The sequence below is a fragment of the Seriola dumerili genome, unplaced genomic scaffold (assembly GCF_002260705.1).
Source record: "Seriola dumerili isolate Sdu_G_001 unplaced genomic scaffold, Sdu_1.0 BDQW01000088.1, whole genome shotgun sequence".
Taxonomy (NCBI): Eukaryota; Metazoa; Chordata; class Actinopteri; order Carangiformes; family Carangidae; genus Seriola; species Seriola dumerili.
Window position 1 is genome coordinate 2667783 of NW_019174343.1, and position 11370 is coordinate 2679152.

Genomic DNA, 11370 nt, shown 5'->3' on the forward strand with positions numbered 1-11370 from the left:
TAACACCATTCAACCACTGACCCCTCCTCCCAGGCTGAACAAGCAAGAGATCAGTGTTTGCAAGAATACAGCAGCAAATCATCACACTCACTTCAGATATTGAGATCCATGTGCAACATTTTGTTTGTTTTCAAGCACAACTCAAAAAGCCGAAGTGCCACTTTCATGCCCAATTGCAATATCAAATTGAAATACTGAACATGGGTGCAAGGTTTTGTGAGTTTTTACACTCCATAAAGGCCTCAGAGATTTGTTTTTTCATGAGTTTTCAAGCAGCCAGAGCCCCTCAAAAATGCATTTTCCCAGCAGAATAATAATAATAATAATCTCTACAAAAGCAATAGGTTTATTGCACCTTCAATGACAGAGACCTTTCCGGCCCTAGCATCCTTTGTACTCCGGCCCTTATAAATGCAAGGACAAAAGCTTTGAGATGCACCATCTGCAACTCCCCTGTGAAACACTTAAATGTGCCCAGCAGTGTTTCAGATTGTGTGTAACTGATAAATCACAAACAAAGCAAAAGGACTTACAAAAGGCTCTCAGTAAACACCAATGACATAATTAAAATCCACCTGAAGCATACTAGCACACAGGCATACCTGATAGTCCACTAAGAGCTCAGGTCCTTTAAAGTAGCGAGAGGCGACTCTGACATTATACTCCTGTCCCGGATGGTAAAACTCTGCCAGGCCCCAGTCAATAAGGCGTAACTACAGACAAAGAAATGAAGCAGTTAGAGAGCTCATGTATTACTGTTCAACAAAGCAAAGTAAATGAAAACTGAATTAATGAGTCCAAGCACAAAAAGGCAGCAAAGAACAGGCAAACAAAAAGCTACACAACAACAATAATGATTAAACTTGGTTAATAGTTCAATTTAATATTTCAGATACTTTTTTGTTTTGGCCAAAGGGGCACAAACAGCGATTGTGTTTATCACTCACCTTGCGGTGTTCATGATCAATCATCACGTTATGTGGCTTCACATCTCTATGCATAATTCCCATGCTGTGGCAGTAGTCCAGGGCCTATAGAAAAGAGCAGCAGGGCCTTGTCATCCATTGGTCAAAAGGTTTTTCTACCCAGAAATTTTAAAACAGCAACAAAATACTGGACAACACACAAGGTGTTGATGGAAAAACCAGAGGCGAGGTTTGAAACTGTATGAGAACCAAAGCATGTACAAAAACCAAACCAAACAAAACAACAATAAGCTTCTTTCAAAATGCATTTAACCCTCATCTGAGGACCTAATGCTTCACCAGCCTCAGGGTGTTTAGAGGGAACACATTATGAGCCAAGATGCGGCTGGAGGACTCACTTTGAGGATCTCGTACATGTAGAACCGGATGTCATAGTCTGTCAGGGTCTGGTACAGTTGCTGGAAACCAAAGCAAGTAATTAGTCTTTCTATTGTAATACAGGTAATGGACAACACACATTGATGGAACAGTCAGACATCAGACAGCACCTGGTAGGATTGTGCCAGTGACTGAGGATAGAACCAGAAGATGGTTGACTTTCTGGCACCGAAGACATAACACTGGACTTTTATTTTCCTCCATCACATACACACACGTGTACAGAAAAACCACTAGTATGCCAAGAAAGGAGGTATCCATTATCTCACACAACAAAGGTTTATAAATTATGAAAAGTTTAGTTCCTACCTTGAAGTCTGTGTTGTTGACATGTTCAAAGACCAAAGCGGGTGTGCGGGACTGCAAAATATAATAGGTTTTTATTTGATATGTTGCAGTCTCAACCAACAATATCTACTAACACGTGTAGTTAAATTCATCTGTTTGGCTGAAACAGTAACACTGTTATAAGTTATGGCACTAATGCAAATGCTGTATGAACCAACTAGGCAGCCACACTGTGAGCAACACTATGGCTAAATTTCATTATGTCTGTTTGTTTCCTGTAGATATGAGTGAGCAGGGAAACTCAGTCAGCATATGAACAGTCATCAGGACAGATATTGGCTGTCACTAGGCATTCAAATTTCAGCAATTACAATTTCTCTTGTTTTGATTTTTAACTCACCAGCTTCACCACTGATGATAGGAAATACAGCCATTCAGGACGGGCTATTTCTACAGTTTGATTTTAAATTCTAGTTAAATGACATCTCCAAAACAAGACTTTTAACAGTGAATCCAATGTTGGGTTAATATAAGTCTTTTCTTTTCTTTTAATGCAGTGTACTTAGCACTTGCTGGCAAATTATTTTGACACTAAAACTGCTGACCATTTATTCACAAACGATCATTTGTTGCTTACAGTGTGAACTAACTGCTATGTACTACTTTATATGCTATTAATCTGCATCTAAGATCACAAGTTGCCAGGGCCCAAGTAATGTATTAAAACTGCAAATCAAAATGTATTCAATTTACAATGATGTAAAAGGAAGCTGAAAATCTTATGGCGTTTTTACTTGTGTTTTTTCAATAAAACACCATTTGTCTGTAATGCATCTTCAGTCAACTGGTTCATCAACAAATTGCATCATCAAACACTATAGATTATCTCAGGTGGCGACAGGTGAGTCTCATTTTCATTTTTTCACACAAATACAAAGAAGAGAATGACTGTTGTTGTTTCTTTGTCAATGACTGAGTGACAGAGTTGGGTGAGTGGTGAAGTTATACCATTAGTGACTGAGTGTTGGACTTTTCCCATTGGCCATTGCTCTTTCCAAATGACTTGGCATGAACAAATTTCTGTTATGTCATCAGGGGGTGTTTACAGCAGATTCACAACAGTTTACAGTATCTCCTCAAATAGCTAGTGTGGCCTTTATTTACCTCAACTGCAGAAGGTTCTGATTGGGTGGCCTGACCCATCCAGGTACAAAGACCGCTCTACTAGGCGTAGGAGTACGGTTAGAACAAACCTGTTGGTAGAGGAAGGGGAGCAACGTGTGTCTCCTCAAGATTCTGATGCTAGCTCCTATCCCAATTCCAAAACCCCAGCTACTAAACAGCAGACTTAAGCTGCCTAATTTTGCAGTGTCACCACATATAACAAGTCAGGTTATTATTGATCTGATGTTGATCTTGCACAAATATAATGTAGAGTTTTAATAAAGAAAACTATTTTTGAATCAAATTTTGTCTGAAAAAAGGGGTCAAAATCTAGTATGTGGCTGGACCACATATGGTCAATGTTCAAAATTTAGGACATAGTTGAAAACTGTTGTATACTCGCTGCTGACAACTAATATCATCTTTTTGCCATTTTGATACTTCTTTTGGATGCTTGTCTGACAGCCATTATTCGTCACCCACGATGCTGTCTTCGGTTTATAAATTGTGTCACAACCAGTCACACTTTTTGCTTGGTTCATATAGAGTATTCATTGAGCAGCTCTGTTATTTATTCATTAGGTGCTATATGTGTTTTGATTTGAAAGTTCAGTTGCTGTGCATGCTGCAGTTAGCAGGCTAGTTGTTTAACATGAAAACAGGCTGGTTAGCAGCCACTGAACTTTTAAAATGAAAATTTCTTAATATAGCACCTTTTAATGATGCGAACTGTATGATTCATCTGAAAAGTAGATCACATGCCAAAGTAAAATTGTCCATGATATAAGTTCATGAGATCGCCCACCTCTAGACCACACCATTAGGTTAAAAGGCGGAGCAGGGCAACTCATTACACACATGTATAAGTTTTTGATGTTTCTACATTAATGTTTTTATACAAAACATAATGTAAAATAATGGTATTCTGGAGATTATGTTTAGTATAATTACACTATACCAATCAAACCTAAAAACATTGCTAAATTTGGCTGAATTATAAGGGCCAGAAGTGCTCCTAAATGAAGAACTGTTTGCAGAACTGAGCTAAATGATCTGACTCACTAAAAAGACCCAGAATCCCCATCACTACATTGCTTCTTATGCAATAATGAAGTTAGAAGTTCCATTATCTTGTGTGATGAACGGTCGTTCCAGATGGTCGGGCCCACTTTAACATCTGCTGGTGCCTCTTCTCTATGGAAGGTAACTAAGGTATGCCCAAAAAGTCATTAGGTGCTTTTTTTGCAAAAAAGTCTCTTGCAACAAACGGGCTAAGTTGATAACTCTGCAGGTTCTACACACCCCTCTCATAGAAACTGTTCGTGCCACACAGCATTCAGTTGACCAATGGTGTAACTCAATCACTGAACTCTATCATTCACTCAGTCTCAGTTTGGTCTTATCGCCGAACCCTTCATTCAACTTCTCATTCAATTTGTAAAGATGATATTATCATTAGTAATGCACTCTATTTTAAATCTAGTTTTTGTATCACTTTCCTACACATTGATCCACTAGGACTGCCATCCTGCAATCTGCTCTTTTTTTAAATTCAAAACAGAATTGAATCTATATGGATTATAAATGTTTATGATGGCACTGGCATATCATAATATAATAACAATGCACTGTTGTTCCATTTTTAGAGAAAGCCCTGGCACAAGTTAGGAGTACAAGACTATAAATGCTTAGATACATCTAACTTAAAGCCACAGCTCACTTAGTACTTACAGACACATACTTCTCCAACCCAAGTGAAATCGATAAGCTTGCACAGGTGGTGGGCTCACCACGCTATTGGTACAGTAATCATATTTCAGAACCCAGACCAGTTTGTTTTTTCATAAAATGTTAAAACATGTTATCAGGAAAACACACAAAAATATAGATATCATTTAAATATAGCATTTGCTATAACCATGACCAAAGATTCAAGTGTTCTTGAAAAATAATTATACTTTACTTACTACAGGGTCTTTCACAATATCTATGAGGGAGATGATGTTAGGACCTCCGCGTAAATTCTCCAAAATCTTAATCTCACGCTTGATTTTCTTTTTCTTCACAGGCTAAAGGGAAAAGGAAGAGACAGTTAGATGGAGTTCAGGATAGAGCCTTATCATTCAATCAGAGTCACTGACTCAATCTACACCTCTGTCTCTGGATAGATTTACCTTCAGTATCTTCACCACAACTTTCTCATTATTGGTGATGTTGATTGCCTCAAAAACTTCACTGTACTTGCCACGCCCAAGCTTCCGCACTAACTGAAAGTCATCCTGGTTTCTGCGGAGGAAAAATCACAACCATACATCAGCTGGGTTAAAGCATTCCCAAACAGCATGTTGCAAGAATTATGTGCGGGTCAACAAGGTATTTACCCCCATTCAACTACATGGGACTCGTAGTCCCAGTACTCCCTGGGCCGGTGGGTGTTGACCTCAGTGTACACACGGGCCCGGCTCGGCACGGGTCCTGACATGTCCGACAGCTTGGCGGATGGGATGGAGAGATCTTATTGCAGCAGAGGACGGTTGGAGTTCAGGGAGGATGGGTGGAAGATAGGAAGACGAGGGAAGGTAGGGAACAAGGGAGGTTGATCCCAACAGGCCAAGGGTTTTTTGGGGGGATGGAAGGGGGGAAGGGGGGTTGTTTGAGGACGGGGGGAGGGGGAAGGGGGGGGCACCAGGGGCACGGTGGAATAGCTAACATAGAAGTTGGGAGAAAATTAAAGATTAGAGAAATTGAATTCCTGATTCATCCCGCTACATCACAGTATTGCAGTACCTTCATCACTGGTGTATGCAGTGTCTCCAGCCATACATTTACAATGATATCAAATGAAGAAAAGCCACAAAGCCCCACACCAGTTTGTTTGACATTGCCCCTTAATTAATTTATCAGAAACGTCATGTATTCATTATGTATTAGTACATCCCTTTGCTGACATTGACGAAAATGCCAAGTTCACTGCTGCAAGGCTATCTTAAGCTAGCAAACCTTTAACTGCTAGTACTGTTTTGCTCTCTAAGCTCACAAACCCTATAGGTCCCCCTCCACGGTAGTACACTGCTCAGCCTCTGCGCCGGTACTCCTGCCTGCTTCTCCAAACACTGATACACTGACTATGAATAAGTGCCTAATACAACCACACGTCAAATATCCCAATAATATCGATTGTTCCAATGTATCATCTATTACAGTGAGCCTCGCCAGTAAAAATTGTATTCATAGGTCTAAGTAACAGTTAATAACTGAAGATTTAATTGTTTGTAATCCACCGCCGCAACATGAATGAATATATTTTCCAGACCGACCCGATCAATTGCCCCATTAGGCATTAGCTTGCTAGACCAATCAACATTAAATTCAGTGAAAATTTGACTTTCACTAAAGGCTCCCACAGTCATTTTGCGTCGAAAGGCACAATGATGGGTACATGAATCATTCGAACCAGTTTATGTTCAAAAGTTAGCAGTATACAGTTACTCACTCAAAATTAACAGACATCCGCTATGTAAAGTTCTATCGACATTTGTATAAAAACTGAAGATTTTAGGGTGTTATGAAATAAGTTTCAGACGGTGATGGAAGGGGCTACATTTTCCGACGACTACGAAACTATAATTTCTTATTTCGGTGCAAGCAAAAGGTGTTGAAAACTTATCGGCTCGAGGTGGGCCCTAGTTACTAGCCTTGTTGCTAACATTAGCACGGGTAACGTTCGTGCTCTCAAATTATCACAGAGTATATGAGCCGGTATTGTCAACAGCAGAGAAAATTCAGGAGTTGATATTTACCCCCTTGATCACTTCGAAGAGCGAAATGCTTCCCAACAAGCTGAGTTTTGTCAGGCCAACGGCTCTCGCCCCCTCCGTCGCCGGTGTGTCTGTGCCAGTGTGTAACCACTGCTGTATCAGCGACAAAATGGCTGACCACATCCACCAACGTCTCCGAGTATTGAAACGGGGGCCGTGGAGGGACAACTATTGCAAAAGTGCAGACAGGCAGCGGCTGAAAATTCAAAATAATCTCTTTTCTAACCACGTTTCCTTGACCTTGGTGGAAAACGTCATGGGGTCATGGAAATGTGAAGGAGAATTCATAAGGACTTAAAAAAACAACTGTGGTTGAAACTAGTTGTTGAAATATTGAAATAAGATGAAAGACATATACTACAAGTAGAAAAAGTTGAGCCATTAAAATAATAATTCAGTAAAAATAAATAATATTATTCTCCTGGGTTGACACAAACCTTATCACACAGATGCATTTTTGAGAATATCATACTTTTGTAAACAGCACCTAATCCATTTAATTTGTATTCGTTTATTTCTCAGTGTTTTTATTATTACCGTTCCTCTTAGTTCAAGAGTAAGAAATACTGTATTTCTCTTTATACTTTTTCAGTCTCTCTCTCTCTCTCTCTCTCTCTCTCTCTCTACATATATATATATATATATATACACTAACAACTCGAATATTTTCTATTTTCCAGACCATATGATAAAAGATTTTAAAAGTTTATTGATTAAGAGTCATTACATCTGCTCTGATATAAACACATTGTGAGTTTTTCTTATGTTGCATTTTAAAACATAAGCTATTCAGCTGTTTGTTTTTTTACTGTGTGATAAATACATGTGGTCAACCCTTTGGCCAACATCATTCTCCATCCTCATACTCTATGAGTATTAGTCAAACCTTTTTGCAATGCAATAATGAATTTATTATTTATATATTTGGAAATAATGAAATATTAATGAAAGAATGAATGAAAGAATGAATAAAATAATCATGAAAAATGAATGAAATAATAAATGAAACAATGAATTAAATAATTCCATATTAATGGTAGCCTATACAAAAAGGACCCTCCTGTATTACCCTGTATGTGGGATATACTGCCTACTATAACAATTAATTCCCATATAATGGTCGCTGGAGCACCGTGCAACTCAAATGGCAGGACCGTGAACTGGAAGAGACCCCATGGTGTCCTGAAGGCTGTCAGCCTCTGGACCGCTCAGTGAGTGGAACCTGCCAGTAACTCATAGACAGATCTAAAGTAGTTAAGTATTTTGCGCCTTCCAACAGGCCATCAGTTCTCAGTGTTGGGTAGGAATCGAACTGAGAAATTGAATTCATGTACCTGAAGTCAATGCAAAACCTTGTGCTACCATCTCTATTTGGCACCAGGACCACTGGGTTACACCATGTGTGACTGGGCAAGCTCACTCATTTTCTCCAATCTTTTCCTCATCTGGACAACATAGTATACACTGTTAACAGATCCACCCCTCCCTTGTCTTCTTCCCAAATCTCTCTCAGCAGTGAGAGAGGCCCTCGTACTTCATGCCCTTACAAAAGTTCAAATGGAGAGAAACCAGTGGAGGCTTGGGGTACTTCCCTGTATGCAAAGAGGAGGTATGGCAGCCACTGATCCCAGTCCGTTCCACTGCTGTTCACAAACTTCCACAGCATCTGCTTCAAGGTCTGATTGAAGCGCTCCGTCAGTCCATCAGTTTGGGGATGAGACAGCGTGGTCCTCAGGCTCCTAATATCAAGTAACTGATGCACCTGTTTCAGCAGAGGGAAGCATACTCTTGGACCAAACAGAAAGCAACTGACTTAGCCCTCATGGATTTCAATGGAAAAACTTCTGGGTACTTTACGGCATAATCTGTTGTAACCAGCATGTATCGGTTCCCTGCCTTGCTCCTCTCACAGGACCAACAATGTCCATTCCTAGATGCTCAAATGGGGTGCCAATAATGGGTAGCAGTTGAAGTGGAGCTCTGGAGGGAGTTTTAGCACATGTCATGTGGTACTGAGGGCAACTTCTGAAGAATTGAACAACATCTCTGCGCAAGCCATGCTAGTACAAATGATGTTTTTTGCAAGCAGTGGTTTTATGCTTACCTAGGTGGCCAGCCCAGGGAACAGAGTGCCCCAAGGTGAGTATGGAATCTGTTGCTGCTTGGGGAACCACTAGCTGCAATACTGACCCCTGGTGACGGTAGAGCATGCCATTTTGAAGAATATACTCATCTCTGTCCAAGTCCAGCTCAGCTCCGGGCTCTTTCCCCTTCTCCTTTGCTCTCTGAAAAAGAGATGTTATAAATGGAACAGTTTTCTGCATATCGAGAATATTGGCTGGCATTTGAAACCCTAAAGGTAACTCTGGCTCAGTGTTGGTTGATGGTTTCACAACTGTGTGTTGGAATTTCTCCTGCCTTTTCTGTCTGCGGGTTTTCTGAGGTTTCCCAGGTGTTATTTCCAACACATCATTATAGAAAGGCAGGGCACTGAGAACCTCAGAGTGCTTGTTGTTATTTTTAGCCTGCGCTCTTGTCACACAGGTGAAGGATTGGTTTTATTATTATTATTATTATTATCATTATTATTATTAATCTGTTTTAAATCTTTAAGATCTTGTGTGTTATTTCTATACTGCATGTTTTGTACTTCCTGTGCATTGGTTTTATAGTTGCATGTTTTTATATTTTGTTTTATCAGTGTGAGTGTGTTTTTATCGTGGGCTTTTATTTCATCATTATGACCTGCACCTGCGAGCTTGGGATCAGAGGAAAAGAAAGGAACTGCTAAAGAGAGGCAGACAGGAACAGAGGAGTGGAGAGATTGGATAGAGTGAACAGAATGGTGAATGGGTGCCAGACGAAAACACCCTCAACTGAAAAAACAAGGGTGATTGACAGTTGTGCTGGCAAGGCCAGCGTGAGCGAGCAGCAGCCTGAAGCCGGGACAGACTGATAGGCTGGGAAGTTGGCGGTTGGCTGACTGGAGGAGACCCAGAATACTCAGCACAACAAGGGAAGTGGGCAGGGTTTAGCACCCTGCCCTTCTGAGTGAGTATCGTGTCCTGGGCATGACTGAGTGGCCCGATAAGTTCAGTTTTCTTTACCCCAGTGACCCGGGGAGGACTGACGGCAGCAGTAGCGGACTAGCTGAACAAGCCCACTGTTGAGTCTGGTTACACCCCTCTATTCTATCTCTACTCCATCGGGAGTGTTTCTTATGGACTTTTAGTTGTTTTTATTAGGATCTTAATGTGGTTTTGTTATTCTTTTAGCTTTGCTGTGACTTTAAACCTCTGTAATAAATATTGTTAAAACTCTTTCTTAGTCTTTCTTATTAGAACTTGGTTTTATTGTGGGTTTATTTTAACTTTTTAAAGTAATACCCACATCCCTCACACTCTGGTAACAGCAGCATTACATTTTCAGCTTTGGTCTGACACCAACACATCAAATAGTACTGGAAGGTTCGTCCTAGCACAACAAGATGAGGCAAGTTATCAGCAACCTCAACGTTCAAGAGATAAGTTTGCCCTTCTACTTTGATGTACATGTCAGCTGTTGAACAGCTCTTCTCTCTCGTCCCCCATGTACACAACAGATAGGGATGTCGTCTCTGGTGCTGATAATATTGGGTGGTACAAATTTCCTGTGCACAAGAGTCTGATCACTCCCAGAATCAATTAGAGCCTTGAGGGTTGCTCCATTAACTTCAATGTGAGTCATTTTAGTAGACTGGTCCTTCTTAAGAGCATGCTCATGAGGACGTGGCACAAAGTATATTTGTGTTATCTTAGCTGAATTTGTAGGTCATATGGGCTTTGTTAGGCCTTCTAGTCCACAGAGATAACAAATTGGCTTTGTTTTCCCTCTAGGGAGCAAAACTGTTGCCTGTAGGTCTCAGGGTTAATGTCATATTTTGAAAGAATAGCTGAGTTTACCTTATCATAATCAAAGGAGTCATCAATGTCCATATGTACATAAGTGCCTCTAGCTTTGCCAGTTAACAATGGATTTAAGTGAAACACCCAACCCATTTTCAGCCACCAGCATGCTATTGCAATGCATTCAAATGTAATGAGAAAATGTTCAATTTTATCATTATCCTTTAATTTTTCCAATCGGGGTCATGGTAGAGAGACACTGACCTGCAGAGGCCATGGCTCGATTGCTAGGAAAGGTAATGGGCTCAGCTTGGGCCCAAGGATGGTCTATAGTGGATTGTGGGGCCTCCAAATCTAAAGGATCAGAGATAATGGAAATGTTTGGGCCTGTACGTCTAACTGCAAAAGCTGAAACTGATGTTGAAGTGCTTTACAATGCTGTTTCTGCCTTGCAATTACCTCATTCTGCTTTGCTTCTCGGGCCACCTGCTGCCCCATATGAGCCTGAAGAATGGCCACCAGGTCTGAATATTACAAAACAAGAGAATAATAGTTAGGCCCTTAAAAGAGGTCAACAAAACATAACTATACTCAAGATATCAACTAAACAACATGTTAACTGAACAAACTGACCTAACACAATGAGATATGAGGGAACATACTGTATATAGTGGCTTGGCCAAACCAAATAACACACAAAGGGGTAAACAAATGGACGCCAACTGCAACTAAATACTAAGCAAAGCTAACTAAACCCAACTAACGGCTTGCAAATTGAAGGATTACTGAATGGTTTGTTTAACTGTTAAACAAACCATTCAGTAATCCTTCAATTTGCAAGCCGTTAGTTGC

General features: G+C 40.3%; 1 protein-coding gene across 1 annotated transcript in view; it reads right to left on the reverse strand.

Moving 5' to 3' along the window:
• The window catches only part of LOC111221678 (casein kinase II subunit alpha-like), a 10009-nt gene extending 4535 nt beyond the window's left edge, over nt 1–5474 (reverse strand). Inside the window, exons 1-7 of the mRNA XM_022745170.1 lie at nt 5198–5474; nt 4991–5102; nt 4784–4885; nt 1674–1724; nt 1325–1384; nt 948–1031; nt 552–713 (exon numbers count right to left, since the gene is read on the reverse strand). Of these exons, the coding sequence (XP_022600891.1) occupies nt 552–713; nt 948–1031; nt 1325–1384; nt 1674–1724; nt 4784–4885; nt 4991–5102; nt 5198–5298 (672 nt within the window). The 5' untranslated portion in view covers nt 5299–5474. The remainder of the gene's footprint in view (nt 1–551; nt 714–947; nt 1032–1324; nt 1385–1673; nt 1725–4783; nt 4886–4990; nt 5103–5197) is intronic.
• Between the last annotated feature and the right edge of the window lie 5896 nt (nt 5475–11370).